Below are 27955 nucleotides of genomic sequence, written 5' to 3' on the forward strand. Positions count from 1 at the left end.
GTAGAGCTTAGTCCGAGGTCTCAACCCTAGCCCAGCCCAACCTAACTCAAGGCTAAAAATTCTCAGTACTGACCTGCCCTCAGGGCCAAGGTATCTCATCAGCCCAAGCCCTGTTCAGGCTCATGGCGGGCTCAGGCCGACAGAGCCAAACTTGCACCCCCTAAATTACCCCCACTAGAAGCTAGACTGGTATATCTTTGGTAATGAGCAGTTTAAAACTGTATTTGACTGCAAAGAATCAAATCCCAACATGTAAATAAGCTAATCATCGACATAGATACAAAGAACGGTTCAAGAAATAAGAGAACAAATACAAATTAATATAGAAACAAAGGGGATTCTACTTTTCCATCCCCTACCCCCCTCCCTCCCAAATTCACATCGTGACATACAACAGTGTAACAACGCAACTCTGGCATTTCCTTCCAATTCCTAAAAAAAAAATTGAGTTGATCTCCATAAATGTCGTTACCTTCTCCTCTTGCAAGGATTGGTAGAGTCAATGTATAAAAAGCAATATCTTCTGCTACTGTTCTTCCAAATCATGAGTCACCTGATGCCCCATATCTATGCCTTTGGCTGCTGATTGCTTCTTACTCTTCCTGATCTTAGCCTTCTTGGCCTTCATCCGCCCCTTCTTCTCATTGGCATCAACCCAAGAATAGTCAGGTGGGATATGGAAAGGGTCAATCTCATCCTTAAAACTTCGACCTTCACTGTCACTTGATTGCCCACCTCGACTCCCTCTCATCCATGAAATCCACGATGTTGATCCCTCTGATTCCTTGGCTTTGGAATCCTGAAAATGTGCTGGACTTGAGAGAGGGGTCGAGAACTCTTCTATTGGCTGAAGCTCTTCAAATTTCGTGAAAGTTACAAGGACCCGAATGGTCGGAACAATAGGAATGGCAACCTGTAAAGACAAATATGAATAAGACTTGTCATTAATATCCAGATATTGATAATTTCATAAATGAGGCTAAGGTAAAGAACTGATCTCTATGTAAGGATGACCGATACAATGAAAAGTTTAGATGCAATCTGGCCTACGTCGTATCAGTTTAACAATGTTGTTTTACAATATTCATTAGTTCGATACAGATCAATAGTCAAGCTTCTATCCTCACAATCATTGTAATGAACTAAGTTCCTCAGCTACTTCATCCTCCATGTGGATCACAATCTATAAAATTTTAGTCCTTTGCTTTCCAGCTTCGAGTATTAAGCTCCACCAAACTCACCCTTCACAAATACCAGTTTACCAAGATCCTCCTTCATTCTCTGCAAAGCAATACCATAGTTTTTTAGCCTAGAGCATGTGAATCCTTGATGTTGTTTATTCATTGATCCAAAGAAGACCTTCAACCTAGTTCTTGAGAATCTGTTATAACACCTCTGAAAGCACCACTGATTGATGGGTAGAAGCTGCAACTGCCACAGTTTATCCCACAAGTTGAGGTCTTGGATATGTCCTAGAAGATGAGACAGGTAGACTAATGGAAGCTACTGAGACTCCAAGAGGGTCTACCAACTCATGATCACTACTGGAAGATGGATAGGACTATGATAAGACAGAGGATAGATGAAAGGGTACTCATAAAATCATGTCATGTCCCGGAAACTGAAAATATTTTTATCATTCCCCCAAAGCTCATTTGGTTTGCTTTCCAAAAGTACCTAGAGTTCTCCCTATCAATGTTTCCTTCTGTATCAAAGTTTAAACACATGCTCTGTTCTGAAAACTATAACTTCCTTTCTTCCCCTTTTTCTAAGAGGCTTTCATGCAATAAAACCATTGGAAAAAAAATGAAAACTATAACTTTCTTTGTTTCCAGCCTTATGGAGGATACACATCTTTGTATTCTGAACCCTGGCTCCCTCTTTTCCTAGTTCTTCTAATGAATTTCTTTACCCTATCCATCCCCCTTCCAAACACAGACACACACAAAAGGAGAGAAAAGAGAAAGCGCCTGTCCTGCATGCAGAAGTCTAACAAAGCTATTCTATTTTCGGATCAATGACAAAGCTTTAATTAAAATAGGAGGATAGAATAGTAAAACATAAAAAGATTTATCATCACAATCAGTACTAGGAAGGCAATGGAGAGTATGCACAGTGGTGTATCTCAGTTTTTGTGGTTGAAAACTAGTTTTGCCCTACGTTCCAGTGGCTCCTCTTTACATTCTTGTATTCTTTCAAATAAATCACTTCGTAATCTAAACTCCCCCCTTCAACCAAAAGAAGACAACGAAGAAAAAACGAAAAAAAAAAAAAAATAGAGAAAAGAATCACAATATTTCAATCTTAGTTTGCCACTGTAAGGACTTTCTTGAAAACAAAGACACCCCCTTGCTATTAGACCTTTATGTGTTTGTGATTGTCCTCAACTTCAAACGTTCTGGAAGGTACTGTTAAACATCTTCCCAGAACATGCATAAGATAAGGGCTAATTTAAAATTATAGTTTTTCATTTGATGTGTAAGCTGCAAGTATTGCTGGCGGAGTAAGAATAAAAGTTTTGTATGTATGTATTATAAAAAAACAAAAAGGAGCAAGAAAATAATATGGAGAAAATAAACATAAAGTTAGATGGCACCAAAACGAACAGCAGTAAGAAATGAAAGAGAAATATAAGCATGGTGTAATACTTTCTAGGAAGAAGAAAATTCAGTGAAGAATAGAAGCATAGTACTATATGTTGTGTCCTCCTCACAAGTCAAGATGAGGGCCCAGCCCACTCCACCTTTGAAGACAAAGAAGAGGTGGCGGTGAAAGTGGGGTGCATAAGTTAAACATAAATAAATGCAATGAAGAGAAAAGGGTGAAGGAGGAATTGAGCAAACGACCAAAGCACCATTCGGCCATTAAAGAATACGGATAAAATGGGGAGGGGGAGCCTCCCACCTACCTCACCTCGACAACACCGCGCAGACGTGGTTGGGCGCAAACGCAGAAACGAAGCCAAAGCCATGTCCTCTTCTTGACATCGTTCTCTTATAAATAAGGGGTGAAGGAGAGGCGTCGATACAGCAATTGAAGCATAAAACAAGTGTTCAAGAAAGAGGGAGTGTGATCTGTGAGTAGGGATGTAAATGGATAACCGAAATCCAAATCCGAATCCACATCCGTATCCGTTTAGGGACATCCGTATTTGTTTAGAGATATCCGGAAAATAATCCGAATACTCTGATTAAAATCCGTCCGAAAAAAAATCCGAATACTTAATAATAAAAAGGGAGAATGTTCTCTGTGCCGCAGCGCAGCCTGCGCCCAGGCACATGGGCAGCCTGTGCAGGGGGGCAGGGTGGTCATTGCACCCACCCCCATTGCTGCGGCACAGAGAACACGCCCCTAATAAAAAATTAAGTAAATAATGATTTTGAGGGTTTTTGAAGATTCAACAAGTTCTAGAATATGATGAAAAGAGAATCATGATCTAAGAGATATGGATTGAGAGTGAATTGTATCTGCTAGGGGGAGGAAGGTCCAGGTTACACAAGGCAGAGATGTAAACGGATGGTCGAAAATCCAAATTCGATCCGCACTTGAATCCGTTTAGAGGTATTTGTATTTGGCCAGGGAATATCCGGCTCCGATCACATCCGATCCATTACCTATCTATGGGTGGGTAAGAGATCTGTGGAGTGTTGGGTTTGAATATTTGTTCAAGTGTTTGAGAGTGTGAGTTGAGAAAGGGTGTACAAGGGGTATCTGGTTTTGGATAGAAGGTTGGGTTTGGTTTGGTTTAAATCCACAGTATTGTTACTTGTATTTTTGTCCTCTCATAGTGAAGAAGTCTCAATTACACCCGTGGATGTAGGCATAGCCAATCCACGTAAATACTCGTGTCGATAGAAAAGGGTAATCGTTTTTTTCCAACAAGTGATATTCAAGCCAAGTCAATGTGGTCATGTGTAAAAGATGTCAATGGAGGCAAGCACTTCAACACAGATAATCAATTTATACGGGGGTAATTAGATGAACTAGAAAGGCAAGATGGAAGATTTGTTGTACTGCCAGGAATTGTATGCACCTGTAGAAGGTAACATGTCAAAACCGGAAAGAATGTCTGATATTGAGTGGAAAAGTCGTACATCGAAAAGCCGTCGGCTTCATTCGCCATTGGTTGGATGACTCTATCTCCCATCATATTTCCATAAAAATGTTGTCACATTCACTGTGGAAAAAGCTTGAAAGCCTATATGAGAGAAAGACCACCAACAACAAAGCTTTCAATCTGAAAGCTTGTGAATTTGAAATACATAGGGAGCTCAGTTGAAGTGCACTTGAACGAGGTATAAAGCATCGTGAATCAACACTCCTCTATGAAAAAGGCGCTGGAAAACTCACAACAATTGGGATACTCTAGTGGTGTCTCTCAACAACTCAGCACCACACGGAAAACTCACAATGAATCAAGTGAAAGGAAGTTTGCCAAATGAAGAGACAAGGAGAAAATCTTTGGGTTCATCTCATCACGAGGCACTTGTTGTAGAGAACTGGTGGGGAAGAGAAACCAGACGAAGTTAAGATCGTGAGAAGTTGCAGGGAAGATCCAAATAAAAAAAAAGGATTACATGGTACTACAGCAAAAAAAGTAGGGCATATGGAAAAGGACTGCAAAAAACTCAAAGCACAAGGAGAACCAAGATGAGAAGAAAGAAGAAAAAGGCATCATTGTCGTTAGCTCAGACAAAGACATCGTTATCGTCTCGAGTTGTGAAAAAATCTTGTCTCACTCTCGCATGTCATGAAACAGATTAGGTCATAGATTTAGGTGTATCTTTTCATGTCATGTTGAAAGAGGAACAGGGAAACCTCTTAAATGCATTTGTACTGATAATGGTAGTGAATATAGTGGCCCATTTGAAAAGTACTGCAAAGATTATGGAATTCGCCATGAACAGACAGTTCCCAAGACCCCACAACATAATGGTGTAGCTGAAAGGATGAATTGCACCATTATAGAAAGAATTAGATGCATGCTTTCACATGCAAAATTGGCATGGTGTTACTGAAGATACGCCATGCAGACAACTGTTTACTTGATTAATTTGTCTCCATCAGTACCCTTGAATGGAGATATTCCTGAGCGAGTATGGAGCGGGAAAGACATCCTACAATCATCTAAAGGTGTTCAGTCAAAGAGTGTTCGTGCATGTTCCGAAAGACGAGAGGTCCAAACTTGATGACAAATCAAAACAGTACATTTTCTTAGGATATGCTAACGATAAGTTTGGTTACAAGTTATGGGATCCGATTGAGAAAAAGGTAGTCAGGAGCAAAGATGTCGTCTTCCTTAAAGATCCACAATTGAATATTTTGACAAATTGAAAAGCCTCAACCGTTCATTGATGACCTTGTGGAGTTTGATCCAAATTCTCCACCCATGGCACATGATGATGGGGGAGACACGCAAGATGGCACCGAAGTGGTGATGGTGATGGTGACGGAGATGGTGCCAATAATCTTCATCAGATGGTACCAGTCATGGTGAACAGGGGGAGCAGCCTTCACAAGAACTACCAGCTGAGCCCCAATTAAGAAGATCCACCAGGGAACACCAATCATTTACCAAGTAACCACGTCATCAGTATTTTACACTAACAGATGCAGGTGAACCAAAGTGTTTTAAAGAAGTAAATGTTGATGAACATAAGGGCAAGTGGTTAAAAGCTATGCAAGAGGAGATGGATTCCCTGTAATAAGAACCACCTTTATGATTTGGTGAACCTACCTAAAGATAATAGGCGCAAAAGTCAACCTCGAACCAGGGAAACCAGCGGAAGATCGATTACAGCCAGGATCAACACGATAAGGAACAAATTAAATAACTAAAACTCTCCTTTTTTTATTGTTGTTTTCTATTACATATGAATGGAGAACATGAAGGAAAAGAAGAAAGGAGAAGAAGATAAAGAAGAAAAGGGGGACGGGGGGGTAGGGGAATGGCTCTCTCAGCCTGGGTCTCTCACCCACAGCTATCCCAGCTGTTGAAAAATGGAATTTCTCCCATAACCAATGGCAAACTGGCCTGAAAATTCTATTCTCCAAATCTGATCCTTCCTTACAATAGGGGGCCCATTAATAGCTTAGGCAAGCTTACAAAAGCGAAGGTAGAAAATAGAAACTTCCTAAAATAGAAACTAACTGAATAATAGACAGTAGGAAACAAAAACTACTAAACCTAGCAACTAGTGACAATGGCAACTTATTGAAAATAGAAACTATCTAGAATTAGAAACAACTAAGGCTTTATATATCAGCCTTCTAAAACAAAAGGAAGGACACTAAAATAGAAACTAAATAAATTAGAAACTATTAGGCAGCAATAAAATCTGTTTTGTCTTGCTATCTTCAATGGGGTCCACAGAATCTCAAGTCTTTGCTTGGACTTCCTTCTCCATTCAAGGCTGATGGACCCACAACACTGTTCACATGATCAGTAGTTCGGGTACTGTTCATGTGAACAGTAACCTTTTTTTTTTTTAAGGGTGTTTTGTCCCTTCTTCATGCTTCTCTCTGGGCTGGGGCTGCCTTAGGTGATGCTCCATCAAACCAACAAAAACTTTGCCACATCATCAGACCAGGCTGCCTCTCACAGCAGTCGAATCCACAACCTTATTGGGCTGGTTTTGGGGCTTGTTTCGTGCGAGTACATATGGACTTGTGATCTACATCAAAGGCACTCAACAACAAATGGGTGTTCAAACTAAAGACTAAATAGAACAACTTATAACCAATGTACAAAACGAAATTGATTATGAAAGGTTTTGGGAAAAAGAAAGGTATTGAATTTGATGAAATTCATTCTAGTAGTAAAAATATCATCTATATGGGTAGTGTTGGGTCTGGCAACGAACATGAACTTGGAAGTTCATCAATTTGACGTAAAGACAGCTTTTCTCTATGATAATTTGGAGGAAGAGATTTACATAAAGCAACCAAAAGGTTTCTAAGTCAAAGATACGGAACACATTGTCTACAGGTTAAGAAAGATCTTGTACGGTTTGAAACAAGCACCAAGACAATGGTACAAAAAATTTGATCATGATTGATCACGGGTACAAGAGTTCAACATTGGACCACTGTGTATTTATTAATAAATTTTCAGAAAATGACTTTATTATTCTTTTGCTCTGTGTTGATGACATGTTGATTGTTTGCCAGGATGTCAGAAAAATTAACAGGTTAAAGCAAAAGTTGAGCAAGTCCTTTGCTATGAAGAACTTGGGGCCTGTACAGAAAATCTTAGGCATGAAGATTTTTCATGATCGAAAAGCCGAAAAATTATGGCTATCACAAGAGAGGTACATACAAAAGGTACTTGAAAGGTTCAACGAGGGCAAATCAAAGGTAAGTTTCCCATTTGCATGTCATTTCAAGTTGAACAGTGAGTAGAGCCCCTCAACTGAGGAAGGAAGAATTAGAATGAAGAATATTCTCTATTCATAAGTAGTAGGAAGTTTGATGTATGTCATGGTATGTACAAGACCTGACATTGCACATGCAATTGAAGTTGTAAATAGATTTCTTAAGGTACAACTAATTCTTGTTTGTGCTTTAGAGGTGGTAAACCTGTGTTGCAGGGATACACAGATGTTGATATGGCAGGTGACATCTAGATAGTCCACATCAAGATACCTATTTACTTTTGCAAGCGGGAGCAATGTCACGGCAATCCAAGTTGCAAAAAAGTGTGGCCTTATCGACTACAGAAGCAGAGTACATTGTTGTTGAGAAGCCTGTAAGGAGATGTTGTGGACGAAGTGATTCACTTAAGAACTCAGTTTGAAGCAAGACAAATACGTCGTTCATAAAAACAATCAAAGTGGCATCCACATGAGTAAGTTTTCCAAGTTTCCATTACAAGACTAAGCACATTAATGTAAAGTATCATTGGATTCGAGATGTAATAGAGTAGATGTTTTTGCAACTTGAAAAGATTCATATTGACAAGAATGGTGCAGATATGATGACAAAGGCTCTACCCAAAGTAAAGCACGACTTTGCAGAAGCATCGCAGGCATAATAGATTCTTCCTTATGAGTTGGAAGGGGAGTTCGGTGTTTTCTCCTCACAAGTCAAGAGGAGGGCCCAGCCCACTCCACCTTTGAAGACAAAGAAAAGAAGTGGCGGTGAAAGTGGGGTGCATAAGTTAAACATAAATAAATGAAATGAAGAGAAAAGAAAGAGAAGAGAGTAAAGGAGGAGTTGAGCAAACGACCAAAGCACCATTCGGCCATTAAAGAATAAGAATAAAATGTTCCCACCCACCCACCCACCTTGACAACACTGCGCAGATGCGGTTGGGCGCAAACGCAAAAACGGAGCCATAGCCATGTCCTCTTGTTCACATCATTCTCTTATAAATAGGGGGTGAAGGAGAGGCGTCGACACAGCAATTGAAGCATATACAACAAGTGTTCAAGAAAGAGGAAGTGTGATCTGTGAGTGAATGAGAGATCTGTGGAGTGTTGGGTTTGAATATTTCTTCAAGGGTTTGATAGTGTGAGTTGAGAGAGGGTATACAAGGAGTATCCGGTTTTGGATACAAGGTCGGGTCTGGTTTAAATCCACAATATTGTTACTTGTATTATTGTTCTCTCAGTTCTCTCATAGTGAAGAAGTCCAAATTATGGCTGTGGATATAGGCATAGACAAACCACATAAGTACTTGTGTCTGTGGAAAAGGGTTATTGTTTTTCCTAACACTATACTACTCCTTTTCAAGAAAGAAGACCAAACAGCTTCACCCAAAAGGGAAAAAAACATCAAGCCAGATGTATCCTATGCTTTCCGTGATTCCGTCCATTCACTGCTTAAGTCACAAACAGAAATCAAAACGGAAACACCAAAACTAAAAGAAGAGGCACTTATTTATTGGGGGGGTGGGAAGCACAAAAAAAATCCATTGTCATTAGGTGATGCATTTATGAGAGATAAAAAAGATGAAGCTTATTGGTAACCAGAAAAGAGAAAAAGGATACCAAATACTTCTATAGCAGGTCCAGTTTGAGAACTGAAATGGAGAAATTTAAGCAAAAAAAAAGACTCTGGAACTTGCAGATCAATTAACCCATATGAAAAATATTATTCATGTGTTTCTATTTCTGTTGAAAAGACATCAAGGAAATTCCTTGTGAAAGGAATAACCAGATCCAGCTGTGTGAAGTAGGAAAGGAGACTAAGAGATAAAATGCTGAATATGGTTTCAGATATAAGCATATGCAACAAGGGAAAGATGATCAACTGTCAGTTTCCTGACATGCTCAGGATATCATATGATAAACAGGAACTTCTTTCTTAACTACATTCCTTTCTGGGTCCATCCATGACAAGTGCAAAAGTTTTAGAAGCACAGGTCAGCAGTGGAGGAGAAGAGAAATGACACTACCATAGAGACAAGGAAATATGATAATAAAAATAAATAAATAAAAGATGTGAGAGAGGACATTTTGGAATACTTAGATTACCTTGACAGGAAATGTGCCATGAGGTAGTTTAGTGGTCAAAAGCTCCCTGAGTCTCCTAACAGCCTTAACCTTGTTTGCTAAGATGTCAAGCAGAGGCAAGAGCTCCTCTGTTTTCAAAGGGAAGTCAGGTGTCAACCACAAAACAGGTCGCAACCCCTTTTTGTACTCATTCTCTTGCTTGGACTCACTTGTGGCCGCACTCTTCTTTTTTTTCTTATTACTTTTCTCTTTGCCCTTCTTAACATCCCCTAGATCCTCCCTAGGAAATTCAGATGACTTGTGACAATCAACAGGTTTCTGGTTGCTACCTTCGGGGGCCAACTTTGAGAACTTCTTAAGAATCTTTGAATCCTCAGGATCATCACTTCCATTCTTCAAACCCTTCTTGCTCCAGCCAAACCAACTCTTCTTTTCTTTGGCAAGACCATTGGATTCAAAACTTTCTGAGCAGCCTCCCTTGTCATTTTCTTGGGAATCAAAATCCCCATGTTCCTCATCCTCACCAAATCCATCAGAATTCCCTCTCCGGAGAGCAGAATCTAATTGCATCCTTTCCTCAGCTGTCAATACATCATCATACTCATCATGTTCCCCACCATTTACCATTCTTTCATCTTCCTCTGCAGCAAATAGTTCCTCATCAGTCATTGCACCAGGAACCCGCCTGGACTTGACACTAACCATCACATGAAGCATATCATAAACCTTAGCCTTCCAATTTCCTACCATCTCGGTCCTCTCCTGCCGCCTCCAGTTCAAATGGGGAACAAGCTCTGCCTGCGTAACATCAATCCCAGGCCTATACATGTTTGTTTGGGACATCAAGGCTACCTCATGGGCAACTTCAGCCTCTGTAGGCTGAGCCCCAGCTCCCTCCAGAGCATTAGTTATTTCTTTCTCTTTGTGTGCAAGGACAATCAGAGAACCAGGTGACAAAGATATATTACTATCTTCTGAAGAGTAGCCTTCTCCAAGGAAGAGGAAGGTTTGATCAGAGCGCTGGATGCGGAACCCATCAAAGCCAGCAAGGGTCATGTCAGCACGAAGATTTGAACCACGCTTCCAAATGCGGTAGGTATCAGATGGGGCAATGCGACCAATAAACGGGATGACCGAGCTCTCAAAATGGAATGTTATCTCCATGTAGAAATCGCGAATCCGAGCAGCAGAGGAGACAATGCGTGGGAGGCGGCGGCACCATTTGTCCCAGGCAAGTGGCTGGTAATGCCGGGCAATGATCATTGCAATAGAGTCTTCACGGGTGCAAACGGCTTCTTGTAGAGCACTCCAGCCATGCTCATTCTGAAGGCTCCAATCAGCACCAGCGGCCATCAGGACCTCAGCAGAGATGGGATCACGGAGCCGAACAGCAAGATGGAGTGGAGTCTCACGGCCAGGGACATCACGGCGGTCAATTGCAGCAGAGACAATATCAGCCTGGAGCTCAGCAGCAAGGGATTCAGCTTCAGTGCTGACCTCACCTGCCTTGGAGAGACGGGGGAGGGTGGAAACAATGCGTTTGAGGGAGGCATAGTCACGAAGGGCAACAGCCACATGAACAGGGCTGTGAGCATATTTGGACAGATCCTCCATTTCAATTCTCTGTTTCTCTTCTAATTAGATATGGTCTTCATTTCTGGTGGGATCGAAGCTCAAGAGCTTATGCAACACCGGAAGACCTTGAAAAAAATTAGCTTTTTGTCTCCTCCTCCTAGAGTTTCCTCAACATATTCAAGTTTCTGAACACTAAGAAACAATCCCAATAAAACCCAAAAGAGAAAATTTTGATATTTCTTCCTCACGCCTAGGCTTCTACCAATTGTTCAAACAGTTCCAATGGGACCAAAATGGACCACCAAACTCCACTTACACAGCCTCAAAGTAGAAAAAGAATAACCCAATCCCCACAAGCAATTCACCGTATTTTATATTTCACGTTAGCTTCTCCTCCATTGTACTCAAAGTCGGAAATACAGTCGAAAGGAAAACCTGCAACACCTAAACTAAATCTTCCCAGCATACACTTCACTCTGTCAGTGTTCTGATGAATTTCACAGAGTTCAAATCGGCAAAACGGTGTACTTTATAATCTCAGATCACCTCAAAAACAACCCAAGAACACGACCTACCTCCAAACTTGAACTCATAGGTCCATTAATCCATTACCAGATTTTCAACTAATTATCGGAATCTCAAACTAAGAAAATAACCTAAAAAGATTGAATGAATTTTTGAACACCAAAGAGTACCTGAAGAGCTGAAATCTAAGACCGATCGATGAGCATCAAAAAGCTCTGCTTTTCCTTCTTCCCTACCTCTCTGGAATGACCTTCCCAAAAGCAAAAAAGGGTAACTCACCTGCCTAAGCGAGTTCCAAATTCCAGGATCCACTAACTATCTTCGATCGGATCACACACCATTAATGCTCACAAAGAGAAAAGAAATCAATTAAAGAAATGACCGGAACTCGATTCCACGCTCCTCTAACTGTATCGCTCTCCTCTCTTTCTCTCTCTACACTTTTGTTGCTTTTCATTTCCTCTCACTAGTGTACTGTAGATAGAACATAAAATAATACCCCTCGTTTCAAGTGAAATAGCCCATGTGCCACTCTTAACTGGTTTTTCCGGCTACTTTAATGCTATTTTGGCCCTGAAACTTCGATTTAATGCCAACGTTGCACCCGCAAAGCCAAGTAGTTAACTCACAACCAGGGTATCGAGTTAGGTAGCCGCCGACGACGACGACGACGACGACTTGTCACTTATGGGGATAAGGTGGGCCCATGGAATCGTTAATCAAGACCATTCGTTTGGTTTAAGATGATCGATCGTATCCCTTTGGTGCAAGTCAAGACACCATGAGATTACAGCCAATGGATCCGAATTAAAGGGGCCCACGTAAATGAAACAAATCTAAAAGATCAAGCAGGAGTCCAGAGTCAACTGGGATATAATAATATTTGAGCCCCTGATTGACCCTAGCGAAATCACCAATGTCTTCAATTTTGCCGTCGATTCGGGTTTGGGTTTTAGTCAAACCCGAACAGAACCAACCAGCAGTTGAAAAGAGGGGGTTTCTCAGAGTCATGAGTCATGAGTCTGTGAGGACTGAGGAGTGAGTGAATCATGATTCATGATGGGGTGGTGGGGCCCATCTGTATCCTGGGATAGTGAGAGGAGGACTGAGATGGCAGATCTGGACCACCCACCTGTGAGTCTGTGAACCTGTGTGACCTTCTGACCTGACTGATCTGTCTGAGATATAGTGGATTGGATTAGCCATTTCAGTAGGTCTGGACTCTGGACTCTGGAGTGAAGACAGAACCAGCCCATACGTTACCTCTTCATCTGCAGAAGAGATGGCGCGTCCCAATATTCAACTTAAAGGCAGGAAATGTGTCTGATTTTACCACGTGGCATACGATCACAGGGTTCATGATTCTGACGTGGAAAGAGGATGTACTTGAATTTATTATATAGGCTTTTAAGGATTAAGGAATAAGGAATAGAAAAACAATCTTGGGGAATCCTTGGGTAATCCTATTCTTTATGGACTAAAATCCTCTCCGGTGCCCGCATATGCCAGTGTGGTGCAGTGGCACTAGTGCAGGAGCTCGACACATGGAAGATGCTTCACCCATTGGTGTGAACTTGATTGATCCATTTTTATTTATTTATTTTTTTTATCTTATTGAGTTTGGCATTGATGGATGTCACATCTTTCACGTGTTGAGCTCTAACGTCCGTATTTCATCGCACTTGTATATGCGGGCACTGGAGAGGAATTTTTTTAAGGATGTCAATGGATATTCGAAAATCCGTATTCGATCCGTGTTCATATCCGTTTAGGAAAATTTGAATCTGTCTGAAAACTAATCGGATACAAATTTGATAATCCTCCTATCCGACTGATTATTATTTGATTTGTTTAGCAATCCGATGGTAATAAAGAAATATATTTTTGTGTCCATCTATCCGATTAAGTTACCTTATTGGATTTTGTTTTCTTATTTTTATACTTTTATAAGTCAAGATAATGTGATTATTTTTCTAGAAATTCTATTTGGTTTATATATATTGTTTTATACACTATGATACATGGAATCACATATCTATTAAAATAAGTACAGGATAAAGTAAAAAAATATAAAACAAAAGAAAATCAAAAACTAAGAATAGTAGAAGAAATGGTACTTGCTGAACTCTGAATTCTCAACCCTAACCCTCATCAACAAAATGGATAGGATACCATTCGAATTCGTTCGAAACTAATAAGATATTATCCGAATCTGACCGAATATAATTAGATACGAATACGATAATGCCACTTACATGTGATCCATTTACATCCTTAATTTTTTTTAATTATGTGTCATAGCACTGGGTGATTGAAAAAAAAAGAAAGAAAGAAAGATTCAAAAAAATTTGTGAATTTGAGTAGAAAGATAGACACATAAATCAATCATTACAACGGCATAATTTTTGTATCATTATGTTTTTTTTTTTTCTTGGCATCCAAATAGCGTTATTGAGAAAAAAAATTCCACTGCACCAATGAGATTCCTGTGCACACCTTCTCACATTATCACCATTAAGGATTTAGGGCTGTCAAAAGCTAACCCGCACCTATAGGTCTAACCAGAATTAATCGATTAAAATCCAAAATTGGCCTAACTAGTTAATAAACGATGTGAAATGAAGCCTAAACCGAGATTATTATTTGGACATTCTTGATACTTGGTTGTAACTTTATGGGTATCCGATCGAGAGTGTTTGAATTGGACCGACAATTTATAGCTTGTTTGTAGTCCTCTTAATATGTGTATAGCTTGATCAACTCGGTTATGGTATGTTTACAACCCATTTTGTTCTACTCGTACCTAGAAAAGTATTTAATATGGAGTTTATGGTTGACAAACATAGAAGGGTTCGTTAGATGGTGGTTAGCAAATAAAAACAAAGTACAGACTTGTGACTACCAACCCTTTCCAGTAGGGATATGGTATTGGATGAGGTACACAGAGATTAGGGCATGATCCTCCTTGGAGTTACGTCCGAAATCCCTATTTCTCACTCTTTCCTGTATGTACAAAGAAAAACTATATCTGTGCTGTACAATTTAAAAAAAAATGGCTTCTTCCACTCTCTTTACGCACCACCTATTTCCCAATCCTGATACCACTTGTTGGGATAAATACGCAATCACGACAAAGAAACCTACCAAACAATCACACAATACGATGAATATAATGTGGTTCAGCATGAATACCTACATCCACCAGAGAGAACCAGAGATTTCAGTAAGCCAGAAAAACTCTTTACACCCTCTCCACTGCACAAAGTGATCTCCTTTGTTTGTACATAGAGTTTTCTACATACAAACAATATATAGGAAACCTTAATCCCAACATAATCACAATTTTACCCTATACATGTAATGAACCCAAAACCTGGTCCAATTACATATACAAACCCAATAATAATTATGTCAAGACACTTCCTTTTTTATGGTAAATCAAAATTCATTCATTTGAATGTGGAGAACGCACAATTTCAAGGTCATATGAATCTTCCAACTATGGAGTGGAATTTGACCAAATTGTCGTACACGTTACCAACATGGTCTTCCTTTCTAAGGAGTCAACAACATAATTGATCTCCTTAGGAATGCAATGAAAAGAAAATGCTCTAAAATACGATAACAAATGTATATGTCTTCTACAACTGGTTGGGCCACTAAAAAGGAATGTTTGATAATACTCCCGACAAGAATTGAACGAGCTCACTACAGTCCGATTTCACTAGAAGGCCCTCAATACAATCAGAAATTGCTTCCAACAAACCACTTCTGACCACCATTGCTTCTCCCCGCCAGAATTGAGTTGAATGTTGTCTTCTCAGACTTTGCAAGACGAACTTGACCACTAGAGAAGGTCCACAATATAATCAGAAATTGCTTCCAACAAACCACTCTTGACCACCATTGCTTCTCCCTGTCAGAATGGAGCTGAATGTTGTCTACTCAAACTTCGCAAGACGAACTTGATCACTCGAGTTTTTAATAATTTTTTTTCAGACTCTTGGTACAATGATCATTTCCCCAGGAGGCATCAGTGTTGAGCTTACAAAATGAGAGAGGAGGAGGACACCATTCCTACATAGGGTTTCTTTCTCCCACATCTGATTGAGAGGATGGAAGTTCTCTTGAAGGCTATTGGGCATGGAGGAACTCAGAGTGTGCTGCTTGAGCTACTTGAATGACTTCATCGGGGTCCATATCTTGGTACCAAATACTAGATTATTGCGAGCTCACCAAAGATACCACATAATATAGCTACTAAGGCTGGCACATTCCCTACTAACTCTCTTCCCACGACGATCGGACTACCACCACTCTTGAATCGAATTTTGAATTGTAGTAATCTCTAGGTCCACAATTTGATGAAAAAGAGTACTACAAAAACAAATTGATAGGCAAAAAAAAGAATCACCACAAACCAAGACACTTCCTTGGCGGCACTCAAACAAAGGTTTAAAAAATTACAAGTCGGGTTATAATTTCAATTTTAATAATAAGGAGAAAATCGCAGACACTAGAGTGCAGTTTCCTACCAATAAGAGGGTGAAAAACCTAATCCTCCAATAGGTGGTTTAATGAATGGGATTCTTGACAATCTTTTCCCTTACAAATTAAGAATCTGAGACATATCTAGGCTATGTTTGGTTGGCAAGATCTGGATAGAAAGACAAAAAAAACATAATAAAACAAAAATTATAGCGATATAATTATTGATTATGTGTTTATCTCTCTCCTTAAATTCAAAAAAAAAAAAAAAAAATTAGAATTTTTTCTTTCCTTTTCTATCCATTTCTTACCAACCTTCAATTCCTATGATGCTGGCTGTGATGCTGCTTCCTTTCGCCTTTTCTCCAAATTCCTTCTTTCTTTATACTTGTTTTCTATTTTAAAAGGCTTGGAGCCACAAGGGAGGCCCATATGGTCCATTGCCTAGCCAAGCTACTAATCCTAGTGTACGAACGTGTCCACCCTTTTTGCTACTAGTGCAGCTCTTTGTACCCTTTATACCTGACTCACATGCCTTGCCCTTCATTGAATCACTGTTCATGGTTCCCTCCCAATGTGTCTGTAAAGTCACATAGCTACAGCTTTACTTGTTTTAAGTGAGTTAAAGCCACCACACTTACAAGGGGAGATGACTAAGCTAAGCCAATTTTTTCTCCTTTTTGGTTCGACAGGATCAGAGCTAGAAGTCCATATTTGTTGCTTTAGTTATGTTTCCTATGTGTACTTTACCAGTAAGAATTGATACATTATCATGTTTCCTATGTGTACTTTACCAATAATAATTCATATATTTACCAAGAGAGAAACAACACCATTGGGTCGGTGCAGACATGTCATCTTGCACCCTGATACAAGGGCGCATGAAATGACCGTCGCACTTCTGGTCATTTTCGGAGTTTTAGGGAATGTGGGGGTCATTTTATGTGTTACTGTGTCAGGGCTTAAGGGCTGCGTGCGCTGCACGATCGGGTGGCTTTCTCTTTCCCATGATCCAAAACATTTTTCTCTCTACATATCTCCTCTAATGGATTTAGTGCACAGCATGGGATTGGGTATCGACAATCTTAAAAACCGCTATCGATATGGATTGACATGGCTCATATTGAACAATTTTGCCCTTGATTTTCTTAAAAAATCAGGTTTTCTTTTTTTTTTTTTTGGTTTTTGTCAGTTTTAGTGATAACAATATGGATCAAACCATTTCTCCTCCTCCTCTTTGATAACTTTGCTATGAAGTAATTTACCAAAAAAAAATTTTACTATGAAGGAGATGGCCCTTTTCTTAGGTATCTTTAGGATTCAGTGAACGACAAGATTCCCAATCTCCTCATTGTGATCCCTTATTCCATCTCATAAAAAAAAATAATGATCACTTATTCCTCATTGGGGCCCATTAAGAGTCATACCAGAGAATCACATAGAGTCAAAAAAAGAATCTATAGTGGGTCAGAATGGAGCCCAAGAGGGTCACAATTTTCTTGGAAAGCATGAACATACTAGTAGTTAAGCAGTTCAGATCTGCTACCCACATGGGGACGGGTGGGGGCAGATCTGAACCCTCCATGAGGATGTGGATCCGCCTCTAGGGTGTGGGACCCATGCCCCATGGAGGGGTCAGATCAGTCCCCACCCATCTCCATGTGGGTAGCTGATCCGGATTCGTAGTTAAGTAACTTAAATGTTGACAAGGTGACTTGATTGATTGACCAAGTCCTGAAGCGCTCTCTTAAGGGAGAAGTGCCAACTAGGGGTGTCAATAAAGCCCGGCTGGCCCGAACCCGCCCGAACCCTCCCCTGAGCCCGGCCGGTCCGACCGACGATTTTTGACCCCGAGGCCGGGTTTGGGTTTAGTTATAGTCGACCCCGGGGTCGGGTCGGGTCGGGTTTAGATCCGGGCCTGCCCCGGCCCGACCCGACCTTGTATTAATTATAGGTATATAATATTACATATATATATATATATATATATATATATATATATATATATATATATATATATATATATATATATATATATATATATATATTATATACTTAATATAAGTATTTTCTTGACAAAAAAAATAAACAGAAGAGAATTGTACATAGATAACTACTAGCTTTGTCATCATCATGAAGTGTGAACCCATAAAAAGAGTAGATCATCTACTATTTTGATCGGGACCATAAAAAGAGTCACCGACATGATTGTTATTTAGTTGTAGCCCCTATAAGCTTCCGGCCTATTAAGGGGACATCGTTACAATTGTAGAGAGAGAGTTTATACACACGCCATTTTTTTCAACATATTTATTAGCTGTCCCATAGGTTGAGATCCTATGTTACAAAAACATGGTCTAATGAGACACGTGGATGGTGCCATAAATCAGACCAACCCGACCCGACCCTGGCGGTCGGATCGGGTTGAGAGTTTCTTGACCCTGACAGTCGGTCGGGTCGTCGGTCGTGGTTAAGGCCTCTAGGGTCGGGTCGGGTTTAGCAGGCCCGCCCAACCCACCCATTGACACCCTAGTGCCAACCAATATTTTTTTTTGGGTAAAATAATATCGTTATATAATAGCCTTTAAGGATCTCGTGATAATTGATATCAAATTGGTCTTCCAGAGCCTTCCACTTGGAGGGATTCATTTTCTTTCTTGTGAGTAGAATAGAAAACTTCGATGTATGAGTGTAAGTGACGATTGCGGGGATTCGGGTTCTCTGTAGCACGACACAGTGTGTAGCACATCATCCGATGGCCCTGTATGCTCGGACACGTAATCTATTCCCATAATGGACGATTTGAATTAAATCCCCTTTAAGTGAATTAAAATGAGTCCGATAAATTAAGTAACAATAATTGAACCAATACCTAACAAAAAACCTAGGGATGCACTTAAAGAGCAAAGTATCTTCATTTTTAAAGCACCATATGTATATAATAATTGCCCAATTGCTCCACAAAACAAAGGAAGGCTATATTAAGTGTTGTCTTGTCTTTTAATTGGGAAGGTGACATAGATTCTGTGGTGCCAACTTTGATTGGTTTAAGAAAGACAGATATAAATGTATAATAGCAGAATCGGTCAAAAAGGACTGGACCAGTGGAGGTACAATTCTATTTGATTCAACCAAGGGTCAATCAAGAACCTCATGAAGCTTCCAAGTATTTGTTTAAGAAATAGTTTTTGTGCATACATGGTCGATGCTTCAGCCCTTTGTCCAATAGGAGAGGCAGAAATGGTATTACGTACCCATTTTTTTCTCTCTCATCTTACAGTTGGAGTGATGACCACGTGGTTATACGGCCGTTTACAAAATCTTTTGCTTATTTATTTTATGGGTAAGAGATTGATGTCTAGTCATGTGATTCCTACACCAACACGGGACTATTAGAGGACACACAGGGGCATTGATTGGGGGGATTTTTTATTTTGTAAAAGAGTGGGGTGGTCATTTTAGAGGCTGTGTCTAGGGCAGGCTGCATGCGAGATCAGACATCATTCTTATTGCAATATAACTATTAGCCATTACAATATATGAATCATTATTGACAATTACAAGAGACGACATTATGTCAAAAATATACATTAAATAATGATTTTCTTAAAGTGACAAATAATTTGTAACTTTATTTTTGTTTTTTTCATGTATTACACACATTATCTTTTAGGGAAAGGTTTCGTACACGGTCGTGTAAACCGTGTACGAAACTTTTTCCCCCTTTACTTTTTTTATTTTTTTATGAAAACCCCTTTCTGTACTTTTTGCTTTTCCTCAAAATTACTTTTCATTCACAATTTTCTCTCTCTCCTCTATTCATCTCTCTCGTCTCTATTCACCTCCTCTCTGCAACTACGTGTGGGAGCGACAAGGGCCTACTGGAAAACCAAAATCGAATCACCATTCCCTCGTCTCTATTCATCTCTCTCATCTCTACCTACCTCTGACTTTCTCGGCGAAAACCTATGCATCATCGGACCGCTCTCTCCCCTCTCTGTTCATCTCTCTCATGTTGTGTTGGACTGTTGGTTGTTGTTGGTGAGGCGAAGGACGGACATGCTGGGTGGGCGGTCGGCAAAGGTGGCACCGTTCTCAATGATGGCTTGATGGGCAAGGGAATGGTTCGTGATGAAGATCGATGGTTGTGAGCCAATGTGGAGGGTGATGATGGGGCCATACTTGTGGCGGAGGTTGGAGAGGATTTGCTCAATTTGTGAGAATCCACCCTGAAGCCAGAGGAAACTACCGATTAAGGGTCCTTTGAGAGACCCTGGTGGAGGAGAGAGATTTGTTTGCTTGGATTTGTTTTGAAAAACGAGATCGAGTAATAGTTTGAGGGCTGCACATAGGCAGATCGAGAGGAGGGAGATGAATAGAGGAGAGAGAAAATTGTGAATGAAAAGTAATTTTGGGGAGAAGCAAAGAGTAAAGGGGGGGTTTCATTAAAAAAAAAAAGTAAAAGGGGGGACAAGTTTCGTACACGGTTTACACGACGGTGTACGAAACCTTTCCCCTTATCTTTTTTAGGATAAAATCTTCTCATTTCACACGTGTACTTAAAACCATGTTTGTCATTATAATTCTTGAAAATAACAGATGACAAGTCACTTTCAAAATATTTTGATTTTTGTGTTTTTTTGACAGTTGACTTTAGGGAGACATAAAAAATAGTTACTTGTTATACATAATCTTAAAGAGGTGTCATTCAAACCTTGGTTTGACGAATCGATATTGGATCAGCCGAATTGGCCAATTCGTATCGGTATCAGTGGAGACGATACTGATTCTAGACCAATATGATACTGATCCAGGGGTACCAACTAAGGTAAAAATATAAATAAAACCTATTTTTATTGAAATTTAGGGGTAAAACTGTCCTATCTGGACTGATACTGACCAATCCAAATCGGTGTTGTATCGATATCGGCCATGACCAATACTGATACTGATATCGATAACTAAAACCCTGATTCAAACAGTCCCATTAAAATATAACAAAACGAGAAAAAACCATAACAACCATTAAATATAAAATAAAAAAGGAACAACTCATTGTCCTAAACTTTGATTGCAGGGTTCGAGAGAGATTAGATGAACTGAATGATTGAGTATTTGAATGTTGATCCCTCCTTTTCTTCCACTGTTGAAATCTTTTTTGGTTGGTAGTAAGTTCTTAAAGAATTTGAATCTCAATGAGGGAAAAGAATGTGAGGAGTTGTTATTGAAGCTTTCTACAATTAGATTAGTATATATTTTTTGGCTAAGTAGGACTATTTATTCATGCGTGTCCTACGCAAGGTATCTGAATTACAAATGTCAGACAGCCAAGGAGACTATTACAAATGTCAGAAAACTCCACTAAGAACACCTCTGAAAAATGTTGTTCAACCATCTTGATAACGTCTCCTGGTGTAGTATTAACCCCTCCCCCCGCTTAAAGATAAGATCATTTCTTGCTCTCCAACAGATTCAATAGATGAAGGATGAAAGGCCAGAAATCTCTTTAGCAACCTTCTTATCCGAGGAGAGGATGGAGTTCCATTGTTGGATAAAATATGAGATCTCCTGGGCTAGACGGGAGGGGGGAGTATATGATAACCTGCTTCCAAATCAGACTACCCTAGCAAAAGGGCAGTTCAATAGGACGTGGCTCATGGTTTCTCGATGGATCAATGGACAACTTCCTCCAATATAGACCATCTCCAGTAGCTAAGCCTTCAACTCATGCACACCAAAGAAAGCTATGAATCTTGAGCATTGAGTGACAACCCCAAATCTGCTTCCAACCTTTTGGGAAAATATTGAGGTGAGAAGAAGAGGATAACAAGGCAACGGCTGCTCTCTCTTTAAGCTCTTGTTGGTTGCTTAGGAAGTGATATGCAGCTTTGGCTGAGTTGACCCATTCTTAGATTCAGTCCACATTCAAACATCAGGTTGGTCAAAAATGCTGAGTTTAATCTTCAAAATTTCTTTGACATCATCATCTGGGTGGAAAAGTGAGTTCATCAAATCAACCCTCCAAGTTCGATTTAAGAGGTCAATCAGATTAGAAACAACCAAACCTGATTGTTGTGGGAATGGTTGGAATCCACCTATCCTCCCAAGCTCGAATACTTTCTCCATTCCCCACAACCCAACATATACCATCCAATAAAACTTGTCTCCCTTCTAAAATTCCCCTCCAAGCCGATGATGGGTTTGAGCCAAACCTAGCCTCGAGAAAGTCAACATTAGGATAATATACTTGCTTCATAAAGGACACCCAGTGGGAATGTGGATATTGTCATAGTTGCTAAGCCAGTTTACCCAAGAGCGCTTTGTTTTGGATTGCTAGATCTCTAAAACCCAAACCCCCTATTTCCTTAGATTTACAAAGCGTCCTCCACCCACTCCAGCAGATGCTAATTTCTTTCTTCCAGCTGCGCATCTAAGTTTGGAGTGATGAGAAAGCTGCAACTTGAAGTGTGAGGCTGCATAGGTATTCATGGAGAAGGCAACTGACTTGAAAATAGCTTCTTTACTAGCATGAGAGAGAAGATGCTCTTTCCATCCCTGAATCTGATTGATTGTTTACTCATGGATATCATGGAACAACTCCGATTTAGAGACTCTGAACTCCAAAGGTAAACCCAGGTACTTCTTAAGCCCTTCACCATATGGCATCTTAATGCGGGAGAACCATCACTTGAAACGAGGGAGGGAGTTGGGGCTAAAGGAGAGAAGATATTTTCGGTTATTGATTTTCTGCCCACTAACTCGACAACACAAGTTCAAGCATTCCTTGAGATTGTGAATTTCCAGGAGATTCACTTCAGAGAAAAGTAAACTATTAGTGAAAATAAGATGGGTGAGGGGAGTGGATTTATTTCTCACCTTTAGCCCATGAATAAGACCTTGTAACTTTGCACTTTGAAGGAGAGAGTTGAGAACTTGAGAGCAAAAGACAAAAATTGCAAGTGAGAGCGGTTCTCCCTGTTGAATTCCATGGGATAGGGAAATAGAGCCTCAAATTGAGCCTTTGATCATCATATCATAGGAGACAGAACTGATACATGACATTAACATTGAGGTCCATCTACTACAGAACCCCAGCCAAAGAAGAACATTTTCCATAATAGGCTATTCAAGACGATCCATGGCCATGTCCATCTTTAACACCACATTTATTTTTGCCTTTTTTCTTCCTTTGAACATAGTGAAAAGCCTCATGGGCCAATAGGACATTATCTGAGACGGATATATTTGGAGTGAATGCGGAATGGGTTGGAGAAATGATCTTATCGAGAAATTCTTTCAACCTTGAGGCAAAAATCTTGGTGATAATCTTCACTGTAACATTTCACAAGCTTATTGGTTTGTATTGGTCCACCTTCTTGGGCTGATTTACTTTGGGGTTTAGGAAAATATTTGTGGTATTTGCTTTAAGGGGGAGAATGTCTGTGTGGAAAAATTCTTTCACAAAGTTACAAATATCGGTGTTGACCAACTCCCAAAACTTTTGAATGAAAACGGGAGGAAGGACATCGGGACCTAGAGGTCTTAGGGGGGCATGGATGTGAGGGCTACTTTAATTTCATCGTTATTAAGCTCTTGACAAAGAGAGATATTCATGCTGGAATCAATGATAGGGGTAATGATCTGAAGAACCACTTGGAGAGCTTCCTCATTGAATCCTTCAGAGGTGAAGATAGACTGGTAACGGTGCATCACTTCTTGGATAATTTCAATTTCCAAGTGTGACCAGTGTCCATTGGATAGCCAAAGTTTTAACATTTTATTTTGATGACGTCTCTAGAGAGTGGTGGTGTGGAAGAAGCGAGTATTTCGTGTTGGAATTTTATTCCTAATATAATTTCATGTGGACATAATTAAATCCCTAAACCAGACTAATTAGAGTTTTTGTCTAATAAAGTGGGGTTATTAAGTTGTATTAGAAGTCTAATGTGGACTAACTTAGTGTGGGTCATATAGATTCCTACTGAGACTATGATGAGAGAGGCCCTTTTAAGAATTACTATATAAAGAGAGCTAAGTCCCCCCTCTACCCATAACGACTAATTATTCTCAATTGCTATTGAGGAGTGCATTTTGGACAGAGAGGGAGATATTCAATGTTCATCATCCCTGCGCATACGGTATTCTCATCAAACCAATAATTTTGGAAATAGAGGGGAAGCACCTAGATCTTATTCTTTATTTTTTGCTGTAATCATCATCACTATGGATGCGAAACAAGGTTGGTGGTTCTATCCCTGTTTTCTATTATTTATTTGGCTGTGTTCTTGAACGTCCTACGGAGATCCTGGCTTTTGGGATTTTGTTCCTATACAGATCAATTTAATCTAACATGTGGTATCAGAGCCTTATAGATTCGTTCTTGAACCTATATGGATTCAAAATAATAGATCATGCTAAGGGAATCGAAATTTTTTCGGTTTGAATCAAGTGTTATTTTAAGGTTTTTCAATTTTTTGGAAAAACCGTATGGACATGACATTCTGTCGGATTTTTTCTCCAACGAAAGTCGAATCTGACTATACAGGAAGGTAGAGCACGGAATTTCAGAAACTTCGATGGGTGGATTACCGCCGTCGGACATGCTCTCACCGTTCAGGTTTAAAAAAAAAAAAAGGGTTTTTTGGGATTTGCTATCGTGCGCCCCATAAATATTAGGGTTTTGCTAACATGCGCCGCCAGGTCGGGTCGACCCATTTCACGATCTAATGACCCGACCCGTTGACCCAAAGTTTTTGACCCGTTTTGGGTTGAGCCGAACCCGGTTGGCCCGAAGGTTGAACCGTTAGATTAACCTATTAATGAACCGGACCAATTTCGGGTAACCCACATAGAACTGGTCCGGGTATATTGACCCATAAAGAACCAGGCCTAGCCCTGGCCCGGCCAGCTCTGACCCAGCAGGGTCCTAATTGAACTGGGCTGGACCGAGACTAGGAACTTAAACCGGGATTGAACCAAAATTGATTCTTTGGTTTGCCTGAACCGGTTTGACCATACCGACCGGTCAAACCAGTACAGTCAACTATTTTGGGCCTAAAACTTTGATTGGCTTTTTTGGGAGCTACGAGACTCCGTTTGGGGTCCCATTTTTTGCGTTGGCTCTGTTTTTCTGTGCTCTACACAATGGTGCCCTCTGTTTTGATCAGATATGTATGTTTTAAATATTTTTGGTATTCTTTTGATGCATGTCATTTTTCTGAAATTTATCAATTCGTTCCATTGGGAATCAAATCAATTTCTGACTTGCTGGAATACCTACCTTGATGAATGGAATTATTGATTTTTTATGTTAGTTTTAAGACATTTAAGCCCATTATCATAAATTATAAAATAACACAAAGTGTTTAAGAATGTAAGTAATTTTGGAAAATCCCAAGAGAGGGTTCCATGGGTACGACAGGATGCAGCCGTCAAAGCGACCTTCCTTGTTGGATTTGTGAAACACTGGTCTCATAAAGTTGTGGGATGTCCTTCAACTCTGATGTGTGGTCATACACCCAAAGGTGGTGATCATACATTGGTACTTGAAGGGGTACATATACAGTATGCATGTGAATAGGCTGACCCTAGAATTCTCCACACCCAAAGGTGGTGGATTTTGAAAGTTGAGTTGTATTTCCATGGCCACTGGTATGTAGGGATTTTTACAATTGCATGTTGGGAATTTAGCCCAAAGGTGTTTTCACAACAATGTATATAAAATTCTCATTAGCTTATAAGGTTTCAAGCTATACTTGCATCATGCTGATTATTGTACTGTTCATTGTCTAAATTTTCAGTCACCTTTTCTGTCAACAATCATATGGTCACTATTGAGATTCTTACTGGGTCAAATTTTAAGAAGTGGAAAGAGGACATTATGTTTCCCATGGAGATGGCAAATGTGCATACGTCCCTTGTTATAGATAAACCAATGGACCTAACAGCTAATAGTACTGAGGACGAAAAATCTATGCATTTTGCATGGTAGAAGAGTAATCGCTTAGTTGTACTATCTATAAAGAGGACAATACTAGAACACCTTAAGAGTGGTCTGCCTGATAAATGTACTGCCAGGGAGTTGCTGGATGCAATTTCTAAAAGATACCAAGTTTCATCGAATGCTGAGATTGGGAGACTTCTGCAAGGGTTATTTAATATGGAATATCGTGATTTTGGGGGTGTTAGCTAGAGATTATATTGTTTGGATGGTTAACTATCAAACCAAAATCAAAGCCTTGAATGTTGCTCTTCCTGATGCCTTGATTGTTCATCAAGTTCTTAATACCCTACCTTCAGAGTTTAACATCATCAAAATCAAATATTTTTCCTAGTATGGTGTCTGGAGTATTAATGACCTTATTTCTAGGGTTGTATCTGAGGAAGAAACTAAAGAAAGATAAAGCCCACACTGCCCCTTTTACTTCCACATCCCATAAGAGTGAAAATTCTAAAAATCATACTCATAAGCCTGCCAATAAAGAGTGCGATCAGATTAACAATTTGGAACCCAAGAAAGATTCTTTCAAGAAAGAGAGTGATCACTGCTTCTTTTGCAAGAAGAAGGGTCACATAAAGAATGACTGCAACAAATACAAGACTTGGTAATCAAAACCCAAGCCATCAGGTATTGATTCTTTGGTTTTTATTTGTGAATCCAATCTACTAGAAGCCTCATCCAGTTCTTGGAGGCTAGATGGAAGGGCAACTAACTATGTTGCTTTTACCATTCAGGGATTCATAAATCGAAGGAAGCCAAATCAGGATGAATCAAGGCTTGTTATAGGGAACGATGGATATGTCGACGTAGAGTTCATGGGAGATATCATTGCATTACTAGCTTCTAGTTTTAATTTGACTGTAAAGAACACTTTTTATGTACCGTCCTTCATACATAATTTAATTTCGATTTCAGTGTTGGCAATTGGTAGTTACCATTTTGAAATAAAGCATAGTATAATGAATTTATTTCAAGTAAAGTTGGTTCTTGCATTATATCCAATGGATTGTACAGACTGTGTTTATCTCCCAATAATATCTACGCCTCCTATAAAGTTGAAAACGTTGTTTTCAAAAGACCCTTATCTAAAGAACGATCTTTCACATTGTGGCACAAGAGGCTAGGTCATATATCTAAGGCAAGAGTGGAAAGGCTGATAAAGGTTGACATCCTACCTACTCTCGAAAGTGATCTAGAAACTTGTGTAGACTGTTGTAAGGGAAAGATGAGCAAGATAAAGAAGATAACTACAATCCATAGTTCTGACCTGTTGGAGGTCATTCATACTGACATTAATGGTCCCTATTCAGTCACATTGTGTAGAAATTTTTATTTCATCACTTTTACAGACGACTATTCTCGATATTGCTATCTGTTCTTAATTAAAGAAAAGTCTGAATCTCTTGACAAGTTCAAGATTTTTAGGACTGAGGTTGAGAAACAGATGGGGGAAAGTTATTAAAATTGTTAAATCCGATCGTGGGGGTGAGTATTATGGCAGATATGGTACTGCTGGACAGCTTAAGGGCCTGTTTGCCAAATACCTAGAGGACTCTTAGATAGTTGGTCAGTTAACTATGCCAGAAAGTCCTGAGTAAAATGGTGTCGCCGAAAGGCATAACTGCACTGATGAGGAGTATGGTTAGTAAGACAAATTTACCTAAGTTCTTATGGGAGAGATTTTGAAAACTACTCCTCATATCCTTAACCATGTTGATACTAAACCTAGTTTAAACCATCTTAGAGTTTAGGGGTGTCTTGCAGAAGTAAAACTATATTATCCGACTTTGAACAAGTTGGATCCCATGACTACTCGTTACTATTTTGTTAGCTACCCAGATCATTCGAAGGGATATAAATTTTATAATCCCTGCGGAGACACTAGGATTATGGACTTATAGACAGGGAAGTT

General features: G+C 39.7%; 1 protein-coding gene across 1 annotated transcript; it reads right to left on the reverse strand.

The window, feature by feature from the left end:
* Positions 1–403: 403 nt before the first annotated feature.
* Positions 404–27633, reverse strand: LOC122654633. The gene is made up of 3 exons (XM_043848819.1): positions 27620–27633; positions 9477–11479; positions 404–913 (listed from the first exon to the last, which is right to left on the reverse strand). The coding sequence occupies exons 2-3, from the start codon at positions 11067–11069 to the stop codon at positions 527–529; spliced, it is 1980 nt and encodes a 659-aa protein (XP_043704754.1). The 5' UTR covers positions 11070–11479; positions 27620–27633; the 3' UTR covers positions 404–526.
* Positions 27634–27955: the final 322 nt, after the last annotated feature.

This window comes from Telopea speciosissima, chromosome 3 (assembly GCF_018873765.1).
Source record: "Telopea speciosissima isolate NSW1024214 ecotype Mountain lineage chromosome 3, Tspe_v1, whole genome shotgun sequence".
NCBI classification, from domain to species: domain Eukaryota; kingdom Viridiplantae; phylum Streptophyta; class Magnoliopsida; order Proteales; family Proteaceae; genus Telopea; species Telopea speciosissima.